This window comes from Onychomys torridus, chromosome 18 (assembly GCF_903995425.1).
Source record: "Onychomys torridus chromosome 18, mOncTor1.1, whole genome shotgun sequence".
NCBI lineage: Eukaryota > Metazoa > Chordata > Mammalia > Rodentia > Cricetidae > Onychomys > Onychomys torridus.
Window position 1 is genome coordinate 45,056,552 of NC_050460.1, and position 22,912 is coordinate 45,079,463.

At 45.9% G+C, this 22,912-nt stretch overlaps 1 protein-coding gene across 1 annotated transcript; it reads left to right on the forward strand.

Moving 5' to 3' along the window:
- The first annotated feature begins 2,253 nt into the window (after positions 1–2,253).
- LOC118569411 (graves disease carrier protein homolog) lies at positions 2,254–21,890 on the forward strand. The gene is made up of 10 exons (XM_036167164.1): positions 2,254–2,334; positions 2,418–2,754; positions 7,845–7,937; positions 9,815–9,948; positions 12,665–12,728; positions 17,224–17,345; positions 17,703–17,769; positions 18,845–19,007; positions 20,501–20,569; positions 21,497–21,890. Exons 1-10 carry the CDS (start codon positions 2,254–2,256, stop codon positions 21,651–21,653), a joined length of 1,287 nt encoding a protein of 428 aa, XP_036023057.1. The 3' UTR covers positions 21,654–21,890.
- The last annotated feature ends 1,022 nt before the right edge of the window (positions 21,891–22,912 follow it).

Sequence of the window (22,912 nt, forward strand, 5' to 3'; positions counted from 1 at the left end):
ACACACACACACACACACACAGACAGAGAGCACCCCGTCAGTGGTGGTGAAATCCTGTACTCTTAGCACATGGGGGATTGAGGCAGAAGTATCTCAGATCAAGACCAGCCTGGTCCACATTTAGTATTTAGTACTAGTTCATGGGTGTGGGGGTGATCTGGCTGTAACATGTCACCACACTGATCACTAAGTTGTTCAGGTTGGCTATGTGGGTGTCTCCTTCCCTCTTCCCACTCCATGTGTGTCCCTTTCAAAGCTGAAAAGAGAATGACCTTACCCAAATAGAGGACAGGTCTTCCATAGAGTATAGGGATGGTTCTACCATCCTGCTAGACCTCCAAAGAAGCCAAGACTACATGGTGTGTGTGGGGGTGTGGGAAGGCGGGGATAGAGGAAGGAAGGGAAAAAAGACGGGGAAATCAAAGAGAAAGGTAGAGAGTTTGCCAATACGGTGGGTAAAAGGAGAAGAAACCAGCATGTTCCCAGGAATTTATTGTTTGTGCGTGGGATAGTGTGAGATATGATCGGTGGAACATGGAAGAGGATAGGAAAACCCATAAGGCTGAGCTGCTGAGCTGCTTGTGTTGATGCCTGGGGATATATATATATATATATATATATATATATATATATATATATATTCAGCAGTGGTATGGGCGGGGCAGAAGCTTACTGGGAAGTTGTGGTGGAATGAGGCGCTCTGCCAAGGCAGAGCTGATTTGATAGGAGATAGGAGTAAGTTCAGAGATTCTGGGAAAGAACGGGCAACCAGTAGTTAGGTTCTAGAAAGGGTACGTTTCAGGGAGGACAGAGGTAGTCCCAGGGGATGTGAAAAGCCAAAGATTGCTGTATGCTAGGAATGTGTTGCTGTGACTGGTTAATAAGTAAAGCTGGTTTTGGCCCATGGCAAGGCACCTTATGGGCAGGCAGGAAATCCAAGGCCCTGGGTTTGATCCTCAGCTAAAAAAAAAAAAAAAAAAGAAATGGGTTAATTTGAGATAAAAGAGCTAGCTAGCAAGAGGCCTGCCATAGGCCATGGTAATTAATATTAAGCCTCTGAATGATTATTTTATAAGCAGCTGAGGGACTGCTGGCCAGGCAGGACCCAAGGAACTTTCCAATTACAAATGATCAATACAGGCCAGCAGCTTTCTGAGGTAGTTTTTTTTGTTGTTGTTGTTGGGATTTCATATAGGTCAACTTAGTTTCCAATTCTACATAGCTGAGGATGGCCTCAAACTCCAGATCCTCCTGCTTCCACTTCTGGAGTGATGGGATTACAGGCATGCACCATTAGACCCAGTTTACCATTTTATTTTATTTTAAAGATTTATTTATTAGTTATGTGTACAGTGTTCTGCCTGCATGTATCCCTGCAGGCCAGAAAAAGTCACCAGATCTCATGATAGATGGCTGTGAGCCACCATGTGGTTGCTGGGAATTGAACTCAGGACCTTTGGAAGAGCAGCCAATGCTCTTAACCACTGAGCCACCTCTCCAGCCCACAATTTTATTTTTGAGACAGGATCTCTCTGTCTCCCTCTCTGTTTTTGGAACTTACTCTGTAAACGGAGCTGGCCTCTAACTCACAGAGATCTGCCTGCTTTTGCCTCCTGAGTGCTGGGATTAAAGGCATGTGCCACCTTGCCCAGCTTGGCCACCTTATTTTTAAACATTTATTTTTTATTATTTATTTATTTATTTAAAAAAACATTTTAGGTATATTCATTTTGTATATGTTTTACCTGGATTTATGTGTATCACGTGTGTGCCTGATACCCACGGAGTCAGGAGAGACTCCAGGATTTCCTGGAGCTGGAGTTATGCATGATTTGCGAGCCACTATGTGCTTGCTGGGAACCGAACCCATCTATGTACTCTGCCAGAACAAGTGTGCTCTTAACCGCTGAGCCATCTCTCCAGTCCTCAGCGTTTATCGTGTGTGTGCGCGTGTGCGTGCGTGTGGGTGCTGTCATGGTACATGTGTGGCGGTCTGAGAACAACTTGTGGTAATCAATGGTCTCGTTCAACTAAGCGGGTCTTGGAGATAACTCAGCTAGTCCAGCCTAGTGCCAAGTGCCTCTACCCTTTGAGCCATCTTGCTGGCCTAGGTTTTTATTTTGAGATGGAATCTCTCTCTGCAAACCCTGGATAGTCTGGAGCTCAATTTGATGCCTAGGCTGGCCTTGATCCTCCTGCTTCAGAATCCTGAGCGCTGGAATTACAGGCATGAGCCGGGGGTAGGGTCTCACTATGCAGCTCAAGCTGACACTGAGCTCCAGTCTCCTGCATCAGGCTTTTAGGAATGCTGAGACTTCAGGCCTGAACCACCTCGTCGGCCTAAAGAGGTGGTGAGCTTTGAAGGACCAGCTTCCCACGAACCTCCGGCCAGAACACCAGGACCCTGAGCGTCCCAGACCCCCTGGGTGACGCCCACTTCCGCCCTCATTCACCGACCCTTGGCCGGGACCCAGCGGCTCGTGCGTCATCATTCCGCGCCGCCGCGCCACGGGCGTCCTCTGGCCCCGCCCACCCGGCGGCCCGGCTGCTGTCAGAGCCGGCTCCAGCCATGGTGCTGCCCAGTGTTCTGTAAGTTGGCAGCGGTGGCTCGGGACGTGGCGCAGGTCCCGATGGCGGCGGCGGCGGCGGCCCTGGCGGCGGCCGACCCTGCACCCGCGGTGCCGCAGGCGGCGGGGAGCGGAGGCCAGACCTCGCGCCGAGACTTCTACTGGCTGCGTTCCTTCTTGGCCGGGGGTAGGTGTCCGCCGCCGGGGCCCGGGGCATAGGTTGGAGAAGCCGGGCCGCCGGCGGCTCAGAGCCAGCGGCTGCGGTGACAGCCCCGGGACTCCTGCTGCAGCGTCCAGCCCGGCGTTTATCCCAGCCGCTGCCTTCTGGTCTAATCCCTCTCGACCTGGAAGGAACGAACCAAGCACCTGTTCTCTGTGGTTGAAAAGAAAAGGATCGCTTAGGTGGGGCATGATGGGCACTCCTTTCTGTTACAAATAACCCGCGTGACAGTGTAGGCTTGGATTTTGCTGTTTGCTTAAAAGGAAAACCAAATATTGGAGATGGAGGCCAGCTTGCGCGCGCGACTCCCTTCTCTCTCTCTCTCTCTCTCTCTCTCTCTCTCTCTCTCTCTCTCTCTGTCTGTGTGTGTGTGTGTGTGTGTGTGTGTGTGTGTGTGTGTTAGAGAGAGAGGAGGGGAGGAGGTTGAGAACATAAGACTATTTCATGTTGCCCCCCCCCCCCCCCCCCCCACCCCAGCCTCCTTATGTAGTTGAAGCTGGCTTTGAACTCCTGATTCTCCTGCCTCTACCTCCCAAGTGCTGGAATTACAGGCATGTGCCACCACTGTCCATCTCTGGAGGCCAGCTTTTAAATATAGACTAGGATATGAGCTGGATGTGGTGGCACGTGCCTTGAATCTGAGCAGTAGGGATGCAGAGGCAGGCAGATCTTGAGGTCATCTGGTCTTCATAGCAAGTTCCAGGCGAGCTAGGAATGCATAGTAATACCATGTCTCACAAACAAAACTAAAATGACTAGGGGTATTGTGCAAAACTGCCTACGGCCAAAACTCATTCCAGGAATTGGGGTAAACAAGCTGCAACTGCTTGAAAAGAAGAAGCACTGTGGCTGTGGTTGCAAGACGAGAGGGTTACTTGTCTCACATTTCCTCTCCCTTCCTGTGTGCAGATGTTTCTATCTCTTACCTCCCCCTCCCCACAATGACTGATTGAGTTGTCATCACTTAATCATTTATGACTGGCAATTAAAAAGAAAACCACATCATGAGGACTTGTGGAAAGATTGTATCCATAACTTGCAGTGGTATTGAGAATGTAATTATTTTCTTCTGCAGATTGAAAAGACATCTCTTAGTTCCAGCACTCAGGAGGCAGAGGCAGGTGGATCTATGTGAGTTCGAGGCCAGCCTGGTCTACAAAGTGAGTTCCAGGACAGCCAGGGCTATACTGAGAAAACCGTTCTGAAAAACAAAACAAGTCTGGCATTGGTGGTCCATGCCTTTAAGCCCAGCACTTGGGGTGCAGAAGCAGGCAGATGTGTGTGAGTTCCAGGCCAGCCTGGTCTGCAGAGCCAGTTCCAGGATGGGCTCCAAAGCTACACAGGGAAACACTCTCGAAACCCTGCTCCCCAAACCAACAACAAAAGACATCTCTTGGGGGTTGGGGATTTAGCTCAGTGGTAGAGCACTTGCCTAGCAAGCTCAAGGCCCTGGGTTTGATCCTCAGCTCAAAAAAAAAAAAAAAAAAAAAAAGACATCTCTTATTAATACTGGAACACCTGAGCCTTTGTGTGTGTGTGTGTGTGTGTGTGATATTGTGTGTGTATGAGAACAAAAGAAAGATCTGTTGGCTGGGCATGGTGGCACACTCCTTTAATCCCAGTATTTTGGGAGTCAGAGGCAGGTAGCACAAATTTTTTTTTAAAGATTTATTTATTTATTATATATTCAGTGTTCTGTTTGCATGTATCCCTGCATGCCAGAAGAGGGAGCCAGATCTCATTACAGATGGTTGTGAGCCACCATGTGGGTGCTGGGAATTGAACTCAGGACCTCTGGAAGAGCAGTCGGTGCTCTTAACCACTGAGCCATCTCTCTAGCCCCAAGTAACACAAATCCTAAAAGGTTTTATTAAAAACAACAACAACAAAAAGAAGCCGGGTAGTGGTGGCGCACGCCTGTAATCCCAGCACTCGGGAGGCAGAGGCAGGTGGATTTCTGTGAGTTCGAGGCCAGCCTGGTCTACAAAGCAAGTTCCAGGACAGCCTCCAAAGCTACAGAGAAACCCTGTCTGGAAAAACAAAACAAAAACGAAAACAAAAAGAAAAGGGAAAAAAAAAGGGTCTTATTAATTAAAACAAACCTGGAGCCAGGTATTGGGGTGAACGCTAAAAGATCAGAGAAGTAGAACAGGCCACATTTAACCTCACCTCGCCGACTTCTCAGCTGATCTTGTTTCCTGTGTGTGTTTGTGTGTGTACACATGTCACAACTCTCATGTGGTACTCAGAGGACAACTTGTACCAGTTTTCTCCTGTTGTGTCGCCCTGGGAATCAAACTCAGGTCATTAGGCTTGTTGGCCAACATTTTAACCCATTAAGCTATCTCATCAGATCCCGTCTTTAAAAATTACATTTGGGGGCCAGAATGTGCTCAGCAGTTAAGAGCACTTATTGGGGGCTGGAGAGATGGCTTAGAGGTTAAGAGTATTGCTTGTTCTTCCAAAGGTCCTGAGTTCAATTCCCAGCTCACAACCATCTGTAATGAGATCTGGTGCCCTCTTCTGGCCTGCTGGGATATATGCAGACAGGACACTGTATACATAATAAATAAATCTTTTTTTTTTTTTTTAAGAGCACTTATTGCTCTTTCAGAGCAGCCAGATTTGATTGCCAGCACCTACATGACACCCACGAATGTCTGTTAACTCCAGTCCCAGGGGATCTGATGCCCTCTTTTGATCTCATTGGGTACCAGGCATGCACGTAGTGCACAAACACACATTCAGGGAAATCACTCATGTACAAAATAATATTTAATGGGTGGTGGTGGCAGCGCACGCCTGTAATCCCAGGACTTGGGAGGCAGAGCCAGGCGGATCTCTGTGAGTTCGAGTTCAGCCTGGTCTCCAAAGGGAGTTCTAGGAAAGGTGCAAAGCTACACAGAGAAACCCTGTCTCGAAAAACCAAACAATAATCATCATCATCATCATCAGGGGGTTGGAGACAAAATAATATTTAAAACATTACATTGACTTGCTTGTTTGTTTGTTTATTGTTGGCATGTTTGGTGGGTATGGGCATGCCTAGCAAGAGGGTGGTGGTCAGAACAGCTGTGGGAATCAATCCTCTTCTTCCACCATGTGCATCTTGAGGACTGAACTCAGATCTTCAGATTTCAAGACTACGTGCATGCTGAGCTGTCTTGCCAGCCCATGGAGTTTGTTTGTTTGTTTCTTTCTTTCTTTAAGATTTATTTATTTATTATGTATACAGTGTTCTGTTTGCATTCATCCCTGCAGGCCAGAAGAGGGCACTGCACCAGATCTCATTACAGATGGTTCTGAGCCACCATGAGGTTGCTGGGAATTGAACTCAGGACCTCTGCAAGAGCAGTTGGTGCTCTTAACCTCTGAGCCATCTCTCCAGCCCGGAGATAGTTTCTTATGTAGCCCAGGTTAGCTTCTAAGTTCTGGGATTATAGGCATGAGCCTGCAAATCTGTTTGATTTTGTTTGTTTGTTTGTGTGGCTTTTCCAAGACAGGGTTTCTCTGTGTAGCCCTGGATGTGTAGACCAGGCTGGCCTTGAACTCCGAGAGTCACCTGGCTCTGCCTCCCTAGTGCTGGGATTAAAGGCGTGCGCCACCAGCGTCTGGCTGTATTTTTGTTTCTTGAAGCAGGATCTTAAGCTAGCTCAGGCTGTCATGGGACTCACTGTGTAACTGAAGCTGGCTTTAGACTTGTGGAACTCCTGTCTGTGCCTTCCCAGGATCCTGCCTCGCTTGAGTGATGGGGCTACCGGTAGGAGCCACCAGACCTGGTTCAAGTCGGATTTTCTCATAGATGACGTGTTGGGAGGAGGAGGAGGAGTCAAGGGTGACTTGCCGTGGCTTGAGCAAGGATGTAGCTGTCTGACTGGAGGCTATAATTAGAATGTTTGGGTGGTGTTTGGTGGCATATTTGTTTCTTTTTTCTTTTTTTCCCCAGAGCTGAGGATCGAACCCAGGGCCTTGCACTTGCTAGGCGAGCGCTCTACCACTGAGCTAAATCCCCGGCCCTTGTTTGTTTTCTATCGCTATGATAAAACACCATGCGTGGCCAAAGCAGCACGGAGGAGAAAGACCTTATTTGGGGTTTAGGGCTCCAGAGGAATAGCAGTCCATGGTGGTGGAGTGGATTCAGCATCAGGCTGGAGCAGCAGCTGAGAACTCACATCTTAATCCTCGGGGATGGTTTGAATCCTTTGAAAGCTCAGAGTCCTCAGTGACACAGCTCCTGCAACTTCCTCGTCCCCCCACAGCATCCACTAACTGTGGACCAGCTATTAACGCCTGAGATTTAGGTGAGAGATCTCATTGAGACCTCCACAGATGGGGAGAGATTAGGAGCGGACATTGCCCTTGCTGTGGGCTTGGGGACATCAAACTAGCAGCTAGGACTGCCATGTCCTGCTGGCGATGGTGTAGAACGGCAGAGGCTCTGGAGCAGTTGTCTAAAGCTGCATATTTGCATGCAGGGACTCGGAGCAAACCCTAAGTGTGGCCCACGTGTAAACTGTGTTTCAGTTCATAACTGCTCTGACGACCTTAGCTTCAAAGCAGAAGTAGTCCAACTGCCTGTCCATGCTTGGATGTGTAAGTAAACATGATACAATAGTGAGATACTGTATAGTACTGAAAAGAATAGACTGCGGCCATACTTGCCAATTTGGATGGATCTCACCTAACTGAATCAAGGCTTCAATTGTACATACTGTGTCATTCTTGTCTGTACAAAGGTTTTTTGTTTTGTTTCGTTTTTGTTGTTTTTGATTTTTTTTTTTTTTTCTTTGTTTTTTTTGTTTTTGGTTTTTGGAGACAGGGTCCCAAGTGCTGGGATTACAGGCGTGCACCACCACCGCCCAGTGCTGTATACTCACAGAACTTGTTTTTAAGTTACAGAGAATGGGGGCCAATCATCTGCTTAACACGATTACTAAGCAGTGCTACCCATGGAGACCAAACTGAGCCATAGCTGGGGTACTGACTGGCGCCGCCATGATTTCCCTTTAGGAAGAGGTGGTATCCTGTTTCTTTCTGACCTTTCCGTTTTCTCTTAGGTATTGCTGGGTGCTGTGCCAAAACCACGGTTGCTCCTCTGGATCGAGTGAAGGTTTTATTACAAGCTCACAACCACCATTACAAACATTTAGGTGAGTCACAGGTGCTGCCCTAGTGTGGGTTTCTACCGCTGGGACGAAACACCATGACCACAAGCAAGCTGGGGAGACGAGGGTTTATTTGGCTTATTCTTCTATATCACAGTCCATCACTGAAGGAAGTCAGGAAGTCAAGCAGGGCAGGAACCTGGAGACAGGAGCTGATGCAGAGGCCATGGAGGGTGCTGCTTACTGGCTTACTTCTTATAGCTTGCTTGGCCTACTTTCTTTTTTCTTTTTTTTTTTTTTTTTTTTTTTTGTTTTTTGAGACAGGGTTTCTCTGTGTAGCTTTGCACCTGGAACTTACTTGGTAGCCCAGGCTGGCCCGGAACTCACAGAGATCCACCTGCCTCTGCCTCCCAAGTGCTGGGATTAAAGGCGTGCGCCACCACCGCCCGGCTTGGTCTACTTTCTTATGGAACCAGGGACCACCTGCCCAGGGATGGTGCCACTCACAGTGGGCTGGGCCCTCCTGTGCCAACCGCTGATTTAGGAAATGTCCTACAGGCCTGCCGACAGCCCTATTTTATGGAGGCATTTTCTCAGTTGATGTTCTCCCTTTCACATGACTCTAGCTTGTGTCAAATTGACATACAACCTAGCTAGGACAGATGCTAAAGATGAAAAGGAATGAAACATTACCTACCTGTTTTCTTGTAGAGACAGGAGTAACAGAGAGTTAGCGGCTGGAGAGATGGCTCAGTGGTTAAGTGCACTGGCTGCTCTTCCAGAGGTCCTGAGTTCAAACATGGTGGCTCACAACCATCTGAAATGAGATCTGGCGCCCTCTTCTGGCCTGCAGGCATACATGCAGGCAGGACACTGTATACATGATAATGAGGAGGAGGAGGATCAGGACTTCAAGGTAATTCTTGGCTGTGTGGTGTGTTTATTTGAGGCCAGCCTGGGTTATAGGGGAACCTCTCTAAGAAAGCAAAACACAACACTCATGAAATTACACAATCAAGCCAGGCAGGGGTGCGCATGCCTGTAATCCCAGCACTGGGGAGGCAGAGACGGGCGGATCTTTGTGAGTTCTAGGCTAGCCTGGGCTACCAAGTGAGTTCCAGGAAAGGCACAAAGCTACACAGAGAAACCCTGTCTCGAAAAACAAAAACAAAAACAACAACAACAAACAAAACAAAACAAAATCAAAACAAAATAAAAACCACAAAAAAGAAATTACATAATCTCTTTCAGTGTTTTCTATCAAAATTTGAATTTAGGTATGTTTATTGGAGGAGAGGGCATTGAGGCATACTGTTCTTTAGGCTGGCCTCAAACTTACATGCCTACGCTGACCTTGAGTACGCCATCTTCCTCCATGAGCGTCCTGGGGCACATGTCTTTAATCCTGCATTCAGGAGGCAGAGGTGGGCAGATAGATCTTTGTAAATTGCAGGCCAGCTGGAGCTACGTAGTTAGACCCTGTCACAAAGCAACACATGCACACGCGTGCGCACACACACACACACACACACACACACACACACACACACCAAAAACAAAAAAAGAAAGAAAGAAAGAACGAAAATGAAGGCCAGCAAGAGGGCTCAGTGGGTAAAATGCTTACCATATAGGCCTAATGACTTGAGTTGGATCCCCAGAACCCATATAAGTATGGAGGGAGAGAACTGACTCTTCAAAGTTGTCTTCTGACCTCACCCATGCACAGTGAGTGACATGAACACACCATAGACACACAGTCTCAAACACATACACAGTATAAATAAATGCATGTTAACAGAAAAAGGAGAACAAAACAAAATGAGTTAAGAAGGATTACACATGTGAGCCACATGCCTGGCTCAAAGTTAGAGAGTTTTCATGACTTTAATAGTGCTTTTCTTCTAAACTCTTTCCATAAATAGGGGTACTTTCTGCACTGCGTGCTGTTCCCCAAAAAGAAGGCTACCTTGGCTTGTATAAAGGAAACGGTGCAATGATGATTCGAATCTTTCCCTACGGTGCGATCCAGTTCATGGCGTTTGAGCATTATAAAACGGTAGTCAGATTTTTCTCTTTCATCTCTTGGAATATTATGTTTAATACCAGACGTATGTGTGTGTGTGTGTGTGTGTGTACATGCCGTGGAGTCCACTGGAAGTCAGAGAACAATGTATGGAGTCCTTTGTCGTGTGGGTCCCCTGGTCTGGGCTCAGGTTGTCAGGTTGGTGGCAAGTGCCTTTACTGCTGAGTCATTTGTAGGCCTTTCCAACTTGTGTTGATTTGAAAACAGTATCTTCGAGTAAAGCACAGGCTGGGTTTGAACAGATGACCATTTGCCTCTGTCCACGGATTATGTGGTATGCCACCATGCTCTACACTGGAATTTTTGCTGGTGCTTGGGATGAACCAGGGACCTTGTGCTTCCTGGTGGTGAGGTCTGGGTGCAGGTTTTTATTCTTCTGTGGAGAGCCCTGTCCCAACTGAACATCTCTCCATTTCCTGTTTGTTTTGAGATGGGGTCTGCGATCTACCATGTCAGGCCAGCCTGGAATTCACTGTGTAGCCAGCTGTCTTCAAACTCCTAGTATTCCCTTCTCACCTCCCAGGTGCTGGGATTGTAAGCATGTGCCACCATGCCAGCTCAAAAGTGGCTTTCAGCCAGGCGGTGCATGCCTTTAATCCCAGCACTCTGGAGGCAGAGTCAGGCGGATCTCTGTGAGTTCGAGGCCAGCCTGGTCTACAGAGCTAGTCCAAAAAACCAAAAAATAAAACAAACAAACAAAATGTGTCTTTCAAAAAGACAAATATAGGGTCAGTGCAGTGGCTTACGGGTAGGGTAGCTTTTGCCTAACAAGCTAACTTCAGCCCCTGGATCCCGGTGGTAAATAGCTGACTCCTTTCTGTTGTCCCTAACTTCCGTGAATGTGCGCAATCACACCCACACCCACATACACAAAAGAAAATGAATAAAAATTAAAATGTTTTCTAAAAAAGAGAAATGAATTAATGATATATTAGTAGGGTTTTTGTTTGCTTGTTTGTTTTTGTTTTCTGAGACAGGGTTTCTCTGTGTAGCCTTGGCTGGCCTCACAGAGATCCACCTGCCCCTGCCTCCTGAGTGCTGATACTAAAGGTGTGTGCCACCACTGCCAGGCTTTCCTGCCCTTTTGTTTTGTTTTGTTTGGAGACAGGGTTTCTGTAGCTTTGGAGCCTGTCCTGGCTGGCCTTGAACTCACAGAGATCTGCCTGCCTCTGCCTCCCAAGTGCTGGGATTAAAGGCATGCACCACCACCGCCCGGCCTTCCTGCCCATTTAATAGGCATTTTGTTCTCCAGTTCTCTGAGAATACCAATGTGGCTTTTCTTTTGTTTATATTCTATTATGTTTATATGTTTTCAATGGTATGTAATAAAAATATATATTATATAATAAATATATATATAATTACACACACACACACACACAAACACACACACAAGCACGCATACAGGCATTTTGCTGTTTCTGGGGATACAGTTCAGAGCCTTGAGCATCCTAGGCAATGTCTTCCCAATGAATTGGACCCGCAGTTTGGGATTTTGTTATTTAGCAAGTGAAATCATGTTATGGAAGTCTGTTATTTTAGGGCAGAGCTTTCACAGCTTTTCCTACTATACTTAAGCTTCCCTTGTCCTTTCTAACTTATTTATTTACTTATGTGTTTATTTATTGTGGTTTTAAAAAAGATTTGTTATGTATACAGTGTTCTGCCTGCAGGCCAGAAGATGACACCAGATCTTTTTTTTTTTCATTTTTATTTGTTTATTTTTCTGTTATCAGCTTAATACAATACAAATTCTTATCCTAATAGTGAAATGTTTCATTGAGGCTTGCCCAGTAATTGAGTAAAACCAAAACTTATTATAAGCCACAGTCATCCTAGGGTCCCCCCTGCTGTATAGCCTCCCTGGTTCTGTGGGTTGCAGTCTGATTGTTCTTTGCTTTATATCTAGTACCCACTTATGAGAGAGTTTGTCCTTCTGGGTTTGGGTTACCTAGTTCCATCCATTTGCCTGCAAATTTCATGCTGTCATTGTTTTTCTCTGCTGAGTAGTACTCCATTGTGTATATGTACCACATTTTCTTTTTTCTTTTTTTTTGAGCTGAGGATCGAACCCAGGGCCTTGCGCTTGCTAGGCAAGTTCTCTACCACTGAGCTACATCCCCAACTTACCACATTTTCTTAATCCATTCTTCAGTGGACGGGTATCAAGGCTGTTTCCAGGTTCTGGCTATTAAGAATAGTGCTGCTATGAACATAGTTGCGCATCTATCTTTGTGGTATGGTTGAGCATTCCTTGGGTGTATGCCCAAGAGGCACCAGATCTTTTTATAGATGGTTGTGAGCCACCATGTGGTTGCTGGGAAGTGAACTCAGGACCTCTGGAAGAGCAGCCAGTGCTCCTAACCTATGAGCCATCTCTCCAGCCCATAAAACTATTTTTTTTAAAAATAAAAAAGATTCATTTTTATTTTATGTGTCTGAGTGTTCTTTGCCTTCATGTGTATGTGTGTGTACTGTGAATGTCTGGTGCCTCTGGTAGCCAGCGCTGTTTCCCCTGGCCTGCCGTTACGGACACTTAAGAGCCACCATATGGGTGCTGGGAACCAAATCCAAGTTGTCTGCAAGAGCAGCAAATGCTCCCAACCTCTGAGCCATTTCTCTGGCTCTTATAACTTTATTTTAACACATAAAATAGAATCTTATTTAATTCAATGTCTTTGGTTTCTAGTTCATTACTACAAAGCTGGGAGTTTCTGGTCATGTGCACAGATTAATGGCTGGATCCATGGCAGGTAAGATGAATAGGTACATTTTATATCTGATAAGTAAGTTTTCTTTAGTGCTTAATTTGGGGGGCTAGAGAGATGGCTAAGTAGTTAAGAGTACTTGCTCTTTTGTAAAATATATATTTATTCAAAAATATTATATATATTGGAGGTACAGTCTCACTATGTAGTCCTGGTTTGCCTGTATTTAAATAAGAATATTTATTTATTTAGTTATTTATTTATTCATTCATGTGTGTGTGTGTGTGTATACCTGCCCATGTAATCCAGAAGAGAGTGTTGGATCTTTTGGAGCTGGAGTTATTAGCTGTGTGGGCTGTCCAACATAAGTGCTGGGAACTGAACTAAGGTCTTCTGGAAAAGCAATATGTACTTTTTGTTTGTTTGTTTGTTTTTTCAAGACAGGGTTTCTCTGTGTAGCCTTGGCTGTCCTGGAACTCACCCTGTAGCCCAGGCTGGCCTCGAATTCACAGAGATCCGCCTGCCTTTGCCTCCCCAGTGCTGGGATTACAGGTGTGCGCCACCACTGCCCGGTGTCAGACAACTTTGGAAGTTGGTTCTCCTGTCATGCATTCTGGGGATTAAACTGAGGATGTCGGATGTCGACCTGTGCTGTGGGTTCTTTTACCTTCTGAGCCATTCCCCTGCTCTCTCATCCCTTTTTGGTTTCTGTTTTATTTTGGCTGACCTAGAACTCTGTATGTAAACCAGGCTGGCTGAAAACTCAAAGAGACCCACCTGCCTCTGCTTCCTTGAGTGCTGGGACTAAAGCCACCATGCCAGGTTTGTAGCCCAGGCTGGCCTCAAATTCATTGTTTCTGAAAATGGGGATGATCTGGTTCCTGCTACCTGCCTCCACCTCTCCAGTGCTAGCTAGCATGCTCTATCACCAGCCTTTTGTTTTTCATTTCTCTGTGCAGCCCTGGCTGTCCTGAAATTAGTTCTGTTGACCAGGCTGGCATCAGACTCAGAGATCCGCCTGCCTTTGCCTCCCCAGTGCTGGGATTACAGGTGTTGCTTGATATCCCAGACTGCTTAGACCTTGCTCTGTAGCTCCTGCTGGCCTAGGACTCGTGAAACAGTTTTGTTTCAGCCTCTGGAGTGCTGGGTTGCATGTGTCAGCCACAACACACAGCAGGGCGTTCATACTTGTTATTCTAGTTAGTTAATGACAAAGTGGTCTAGATTCTAAAAACAAAGTGTTCTGATGTTTATCGGAACCTTAGGGACTTCTTTCACTACAGAATACATCAAAGATCCTGGCATCACTATGGGACCTCTCCCAGTGTTTGCAGGGATTGTAAGAACAGGCCACACCCAAGTCTCCCCCTGCCTTGGTATCTCTGGTGGGAGAAGGCCAGTATGGATGAATTCTTACTTTGTGGCCACTGGTGTCAGATGAATAAGAGCAACTCTTCCAGGCCGTCCATATTTGTACCCACAAGTGTTGCACAAATCATAAATGGTCTTGTAATACAAACCCGGAGCCATATGTCAGGGCGAAAGCTGAAAGATCAGCGAAGCAGAGCAGGCCACAGGCAGCACCTCTTACCTCACCAGCTGACTCTTCAGCCTGAAAGAGCATGACCTCCCGTCTCCTCCCACCATATAATCACTTCCTGTCTCAACCTTCCTAGTACTGGCATTAAAGGTGTGTGATCCCAAGTGCTGGAATTAAAGGTGTGTGCCACCACTGCCTGGTCTCTATGTTTAATCTAGTGGCTTGTTCTGTTCTGATCTCTAGGTAAATTTTATTTGTGCATGGCAAAGAGTGTTGTGAAGTTGAATTCATGTCCAAGTGTGCTGCCTGCATCATCTGCTTCAATATGATGCTGGCCTGTGTGGGCTGACAGGCTCCCAACAGCTGTTCAGGAAGCCCCAGGACATAGTAGCCTGCTTCAGTTTGGCCGGGTCATTATGTTCATCTGCACCAAGCTGCAGAACATGTGATTGAGGCTCTGAGGAGGGCCAAGTTCAAGCTCCCAGACTACCCACACGTCTAAGAGGTGGGGCTTTGCCAAGTTTCATGAGCATGTACTTGAAGACATGGTTGTTGTGAAATAGTACTTTAGGCAGAAATGTGCTACATTATTTTAATTATTTTTTTAATTTCATGTGCATTTGTGTTTTGCCTGTATGTATGTGTGAGGTGTCAGATCCCCTGAAACTGGAGCCACAAGCAGTTATGAGCTGCCATGTGGATGCTGGGAACTGAACTCGGGTCCTCTGGAAGAGCAGCCAGTGCTCTCAACCTCTGAGCCATCTTTCCAGCCCATGTTACATTTGTTTATGTTGCATTTGTTTAACCATGTAAAGATGTGTTGCTTGAGCCTGTATGATAATGAGTATTCAGAGACAGGTAATGTCTGGGGGGCGCTCACCATCCTAAGACAGAGCACCTGTGTGGCCTGGACAGGTCTCCATGACAGGTAAGGTGACCTGCTGATGTCCCACACAACCTACGTCAGAAGCTCATTTTTTAGTAATAGGGAGGGGACCTGTAGGGCCCTGGCCCCCGTTTTGAGTAACCGTTGCATTGCTTACTGACCTTGATCATGATATCATCCCTATGCTAATTTCCTGCGAGATTCTACCCTCCTGAATGCTTAAGGGAAGCTCCTTGTCTGTGTATCCTGCATATTGGGCGTTAACAGCTTAGATGCAATATTGTAAAACATTGGAAGCGATAGGGTTCTCCCATTGTGCTGTAAGTCTGTATTTAAGACCTCCTCCCTTCTTCAATAAAACGGCATTTGGCATTCAAAAAGAGAAAGAAAGAAAGGAAGGAAGGAAGGAAGAAAGAGAGAGAGAGAAAGGAAGGAAGGAAGAAAGAAGGAAGGAAATTGAAGACAGAGATGTTCTAAAACAGGAAGTGGTGATGGTGTCATGGGCCTATGAGGATGCTGGACTAAAATCTATCAAATTGTGCAAACAGGAAAATTGTATACTATGTGAATTATCTGTCAATAAATATCTTATATAAAAAAAGATGTGTTGCTGTTCTGCCTTATCTGCCTAAGCTGAATGGCCATTAGCTAGGCAGATGAGGGATAGGTGGGGCTGGCAACAGAGAGAATAATAGGAGGAGGAAATCTAGGCTCCAAAGAGAGGAGAGAAGGAAGAGAACAAGGGAGAGAGAGAGGGAGACGCCTAGGGCTAGGCAGCTGCCAGTCAGCCAGCCAGACACAGGGTAGGACATACAGAAGGAAAGAAAGGGAAAAAGCCCCTATGCAAAATGTAGATGAAGAGAAACAGGTTAAATTAAGTTATAAGAGCCAGTGGGGCAAGCCTAAGCTAAGGCCAGGCATTCATAACTAATAAGTCTCCGTGTCATGATTTGGGAGCTGGTGGGTGGCCCAAAAGAAAGCCTGCTGCACATGGTAGCTGAGAAGCAACCCATCCCTGGTGCTGCAGTCTGCCGGATAGATAGCAGGCCCTGGACCGGTGAGGGCTTCTGCTGTGTGTCCTCCTGCCCCACCTATTTTTACAATCTTTTCTTTCTGTGTGGGGGGTTCTTTTCCTTTTTTGGTTTTTGAGACAGGGTTACTCTATGTAGCCCTGGCTGTCCTGAACTCACTCTGTAGACCAGGCTGGCCTCGAACTCAGATCCACCTGCCTCTGCCTCCTGGGATTAAAGGTGTGCCACCACCACCCAGTCTACAATCATTTTTACCACTGATCCCACCGTGATAAAATAAGACCCTGTAGCTGGAGTTTTTCTGGTCCTGCCTGGCCCACAGTCAGGACAAATCTCTCTCACCCGCCAGTCCCACAGCTGCTCAGACCCAACCAAGTAAACACAGAGACTTATATTGCTTACAAACTGTATGGCCTTAGCAGGCTTCTTGTTAACTAGTTATTCTATCTTAAATTAACCCATATCTGTTAGTCTATAAGTTGCCACGTGTCTTGTGGCTTACCTGTACCTTACATCTCGCTTGTCATGGCAGTGGCTGGCAGTGTCTCTCTGCCTCAGCCGTCCACTTCCCAGAATTCTCCTCACTCCTTGTCCCGCCTATCCTTCCTGCCTGGCCACTGGCCAATCAGCATTTAGGACCCCCAAGATCTGTTTGCACTGCACCATTTTGTTACTAACAGTAGGATCTCACAATGAGAGGAACCTGAGATGACTTTTAGAAAACTGACCCTTTGTAGGAGTGATAATACACACCTTCACACCCAGTGCTCGTGGGCAGAGACGGACAGCTCTTCGAGTTCTAGGCCAGCTCATGCTACAGAGTGAGATCCCGGCTCAAAAAACCTACCAATCAACCAAAACCTCCTAACTCTCCTTAGGTTGCTTTTTAGCTCCTGCTGTTACCTGATTTATTCCTTCAGACCTTGATATTGCCTTAGCTCTGATCAGGTTTCACCATTTTCATAATACTGAGAATGTTACAGTAGGGAAGGTGTGTGTGTGTGTGTGTGTGTGTGTGTGTGTGTGTGTGTGTGTGTGTGTGTATACATGTATATGTCCCTTTTACGATTCTCTTCCTTTCAGGCATGACAGCGGTTATCTGTACTTACCCTCTCGATGTGGTTAGGGTGCGTCTCGCCTTCCAGGTGAAAGGGGAACATACCTATTCAGGGATCATTCATGCATTCAAGACAATTTATGCTAAGGTATTTCATCCCACTGTCCAAACTGATAACATGTCTTCTCATAGTTAGGAAAATGTTAAAGGAGATCTACTTTTTCCTTTATTTGTGATTAATGGTACTAGGTTAGGGTTGTGGCTTAGTGGGAGAGCGCTTACCTGCACAGCCCTGGCCTGATCTCCAGTACCACAGGAAAAAGAGAGAGTGGAGGAGGGGGAGAGGGAGAGAGGGCCTTGTTAATGATCAGAGCAGCAGTAGTCCTGACAAGTCCATAACTGTGTTTCAGGTGAGTCCTGGGCCGTTTCTGTTGTGGCCTGTGCTTTTATTATGATGTTTATCATAATGAATATGATATAATCTTCTAATTTTCTTCATTCAAAGGAAGGTGGTTTCCTTGGATTCTACAGAGGTCTGATGCCTACTATATTAGGAATGGCTCCATATGCAGGTATGATTCAAATTGGGCCAGGCAGGTGGTGCACATCTTTAATCCCAACACTCAGAGGCAGAGGCAAAGGCAGGCAGATTTCTGGGAGCTGGAAGCCAGCATGGTCTACGTAGTGAGCTCTGGGCCAGCCAGGGCTTCATAGTGAGACTCCCTGTCAGAAATAAAGCAGATCAAGGCAAAGCTAAAGGGAATTTGCAGCATCCTACTTTGTGTTTTCGTCATCGGTGTTGTTTAAGTGACAACATGCTATCCAAAAACGGGTTTTACTAAATGATGAAGATAGATTTAAGATTATCCTATTAATGAACACTTACGTTATTAAGAATTCAGGTTTAGGGCTAGAGAGATGGCGCAGTGGTTGGGAACAAATGGCTGCTCTTGCAGAAAACCAGGGTTGCTTCCCAGTAGCCACATGGTAGCTTGTAATCATCTGTTGCTCCAGTTCAGACATCTGACACCCTCTCCTGGCCTCCGCAGGCACCAGGCATGCATGTGCTGCCCATACAAACACTCACACATAAGTTTCTAAAATAAGGTAAAAAGATGTGTGGTGGCAGAGTTCTTTAATCGTAGCACTGGAGAGGTGGGTCGGAGCTTCAGGATCTGAAATCAGCTTCATTTGAGGTTTGGACATAATGGTGAATACCTGCCATCCCAGATGCTTGAGAAGTTAAGGCGGAAAACTGGGGGTTTGGGGCCAGCCCAGTAATGTACAAGAACCTCTTTCCCTCATTTCTGTTTTGTTTGAGCCCCCCTGAATTAGGAATTATGAGTTTATATTTTGCTCAATTTAAACCTTGGAATACTGCTTAATTCTACTTCTCTATGATATGAAATTGTGTTCACTACTGCCCCATAAATGCACAGCATGTTAGTGTGTGAAAACCAATGCTGTCATTTTTTTGGTAAGCGGTAGTATCTTTGCATTAGTATTTGTAGATATTAAATATCTTATATGAAAGCGATTATTCTAGACTGGGAAATGCATACTTTGTGCCTTCGACTGACTCGTTTTCATGTAAGGAAGCTCTTTTTCTCAGTCGGTGTTTTAGTAAGTTCATGATTTGCTTTTCAGGTGTTTCCTTTTTCACCTTTGGTACCTTGAAGAGCGTTGGGCTTACCTACGCTCCCACCCTGCTTGGCCGACCTTCCTCTGACAACCCCAATGTCTTGGTTTTGAGAACTCATGTGAACTTACTCTGTGGCGGTGTTGCCGGAGCACTAGCACAGACGATATCGTAAGTGACTCAGCTTCAGCTGTCCTGTCAAGTCTTCTCTCTGTGTCTCCTCTAACGCTGCTCACCACTTTATCCTCTCTCCCTGACAAAACGCTGCTTGATTTTGATAAGTATTAATTTAGCACTTTTCCAGCTATGCCTTCGTCATAAGTATATTACAGATAATTACATGCTAATAGTTGATTGTATTCCCCTAGATCCTCCCAGTTTCCTATGGATCCATTTGAAAAAAAAGCAAGAGAATCACTTGAATATGATGATTCATTTGTTCTCATCAATTTGCCCACAAGAAGTTTCTGAAGTTTGAGCCATTGAGAGAGAGAGAGAGAGAGAGAGAGAGAGAGAGAGAGAGAGAGAGAGAGAGAGAGAGAGAGGGAAATGCATTATGCATTACTATGTCAAAATTGGAAAGGCAGTTTCACGTAATTTCTCTAGACCAAGAGAGATCAAGCAGAGTGAGATAAAAGTGACTGGAAAATGAGCAACAGGGACTTTTCAGGGAAAGAAAGTCAGAAAGCCTTTGCGATGACATGTCCGGAGCACCAGGAAGGCAGCAGAAAGTGAGTGCTGTCACCAGACTCAGCAGGAGTCCTGGGTGGGAGAAGCCAAGCCAGAGTCAGCTGGATAGGGATGCTCACGACCCAGACGTGCCCTGGGAAAGCCGATGGCAGATTCAGATGGAAGCTGGTGTTATGCTGCGAAGGACAAAGGACAGAGGTGTCTGCTTAGCAGTAGAAGTCTGTCTGTGGACCGCAGTTCTGCTGTGGACTCAGACTATCTCCTTACATTCTAGATGTCTCTTTGGCTCTGTCATCCCCATCACCCTGCCCCTTCCTTACAGTTGACTCACATCTTAACCTGTCTTCTCTTTCTCTCCATTTCCCCTCCCACCCTCTACCCCTGAGACAGGGTCTCTTGTAATCAAAACTGGTCTCAAACTTGTTATGTAGCTGAGGATGGCCTTGAACTTCAAACCCTCCTGCCTCCACTTGCCCAGTGCTGGGTTGTTTTTCTTGTCAGACTTTCTTTGGACTGCCAGCCCCCAAATAATGACACAGAAACATTATTAATTATGAAATCTTGGCCTTTAGCTTAGGCTTATTCCCAAGTAGCTCTTATAACTCAAATTAACCTGTTTCTATTAAACTGTGTTCTGTCATGTGGCTCTTTACCTCTCTTCCGTTCTGTATGTCCATATCCCTCTGTATCTGTCTGGTGCCTCCTGCAGCAGCAGATTCTAACCCTGAGTTAGTACTTCTCTCTGCCTGGAAGTTCTGCCTGTCCTCTCCTGCCCAGCTATTGGCCATTCAGCTCTTTATTAAACTAATCCCAAGGTACCTTAGGCAGGTGAGGCAAAACCTAGACACACCTTCATGCAGTGTAAAAAAATATTCCAAAACAGGAATGCCCAGTGGCTATAGAATTTTGGCTGTAATGGTTGTCAAATAGGAAACGAGAGGCGATTTTTAATTCTTTAATTCTTGTTTCTCTAGCTACCCATTTGATGTGACCCGTCGGAGAATGCAGTTGGGGACAGTCCTGCCAGAGTTTGAAAAGTGCCTGTAAGTGTTCTGACATCTAACTGTTTGTATTCCTTAGAAATGTAATGTTTTCTTTTAGACATTTCTTTTTGTTGTTGTTGTTTTGAGACAGGATTTCTTTGTGTATCCTTGGCCATACTGGAACTAGCTTTGTAGATTAGGCTGGCCTCCAACTCAGACCTGCCTCTGCCTCCCTAGTGCTGGGATAAAAGAAGTGTTCCACCACTGCCCAGCTAACTTCTACTTTTTAAAGACAGGATCTCAAGTAGCCCTGATTGGCTTCCAACTTTGTATGCAACATGCCTGACCCTAGAACTTGTGATCTTTGGATTTAACAAAGGCCAGCTTCGAACTGCTGGTCCTCCTGCTCCATCTCCCAAGTGCTAAAGCTTATAGGCGCGTACCACCTGGACTTATTTGTCTGTATGTGTGTATTTATATATGTCAGTACGTATTGCTTTCTTTGAGAAGACAGAGACCCTCGCTGTAGCTCACATGGCCTGAAACTCCTGTTTTAGTTTTGAAGTGCTGGGGTTACAGGTTTGAGCAACCACAGCCATCTAAGCCTCTTTGAAAAATGCTACCATGGGCCTTGTGGTGGTGTGGCACGCCTTTAATCCCAGCACTCCGGAGGATCTCTGTGCATTCAAGGCCAGCGTGGGCTACAGAGTGAGTTCCAGGACAGCCAGAGCTACAGAGAGAAACCCTGTCTGGAAAAAAACAAAAAACATAAAAAATGCTACTGCGGGCTGGGCCTGGTGGTACAGTCCACTTTCCCCAGCATGTGGGAGGCAGGAGATTACAGTTCAAAGCCAGCCCAAGCTATAGACCAAGGTTCTGTCTGAAGAAACCAGCCAATCAACAGTCACCAAAGCTCCCCTGGGTTCTGAGGATGTCTTGTCTGTCGTCTCAAGAGTAGATGTCCATCATTTTCCCACTGTCTTTCAGTACCATGCGGGAGACCATGAAGTATGTCTATGGACACCATGGGATTCGGAAAGGACTATACCGTGGCTTGTCTCTGAACTACATCCGCTGTATTCCCTCTCAGGCTGTGGCTTTCACAACCTATGAACTTATGAAGCAATTTTTTCACCTTAACTAAAAGAACAATTATGATTTGTGATGGTTTTCCTCAGTAAATTCTCAGAGGGAAATATATATATAAATGTTACTTTAATTTTGAGGGAGACATTACTTGAAGGGACGTTTGCCCTGTCACAGGAACCACTGGGGCTTTAATACTTGATTTCTGTTGGATTTTAAATCATAGGTCCAAAGTGCTTAGCATAATGCTTTGTTTTCTTCTTGATGGGATCTAGATATGTAACCCTGGCTGGCTTGGAACTCCCTGTGGAGACCAGGCTGGCCTAGACTTGTGGCAATCCTCCTGCCTCTGCCTCCCAAGTACTGAGATCTCTGGCATATACCACCATGTCTACTCGAACATACTTTTTAATGTCAAACATTATACCTTAGAACCCTGCAAAACCATCTTGCGCTGATGGTGGTAACTGTTGGTTATTTTAAAGTACCATTTGGAAGGACAGGAAGGTTCATATTAGAGTTCAAGAGGTTGTCATTAGTTCACCACACTATTCCAAACTTTTCATTGTAATTGTGGTTATCGAGGCGGGGCAGGACAGGAATCAAATCTAGGGCCCTTTGCATGCCAGGCACATGTTGTCCCCTCTATGCTACATCCCCAGCCTGTAATTATGATTGTATTTTTTTCCTCAGTGCTAGGGGAGTTGAGCCCAGGGCCTTGCATGTGCAAGGCAAGCACCATTCCACTGAGCTATATCCCTGGCCCTTTTGTTTTTTAGCGAGGTGCTGGGATCAAATTCACGCATGCTAATTGCGCACTACCCATGGCCTGCACCCCACCCATGGCCTGCACCCCAGCCCTCAAACCCTGCTTGTTGTCTCCCGACTCTCCATCCTTTCTTTTCCTTGTGCTGGGGAGTAAACTCAGGGTCTCTCTCGCCTGTCTTGCTAGATAAGTGCTCTACCTCTGAACTACATCTCCAGAATCTGACCTTGTGTAGTGTTATTAAAGTCAGCAGACTTGGTTTAATTGCAGTGGATTGAGAATTGAATATTTAAGTTCTGGGAAACAAAGCTAGCAACAAAGTATGTTCTTGTTATGTTTCTTCTCAGAGTTCTGCTCCAGTTGATAAAAGGACACCTTTTCCTTATTGATTCGAAAAGTTTTTATTTTTATTTCCCTCTCTTTGAGGATTGAATCTAGGACCTTGTACATGCCAGTCAAGTGGTATACCTACCACTGAGCTACATCTCTTCATTTCTAATACAATTAGTGTTGTCTTCAAAAGGAGAGACTTAATCAGGTTTTGTTCAAAT

Coding starts and splice junctions, on each gene's coding strand:
- LOC118569411 (XM_036167164.1), top strand. CDS start 2,254: ATGCAGCTCAAGCTGACACTGAGCTCCAGTCTCCTGCATCAGGCTTTT. Junction 7,938..9,814: donor CCACCATTACAAACATTTAG/GTGAGTCACAGG, acceptor TTCCATAAATAG/GGGTACTTTCTGCACTGCGT. Junction 17,770..18,844: donor AGGAATGGCTCCATATGCAG/GTATGATTCAAA, acceptor TTTGCTTTTCAG/GTGTTTCCTTTTTCACCTTT.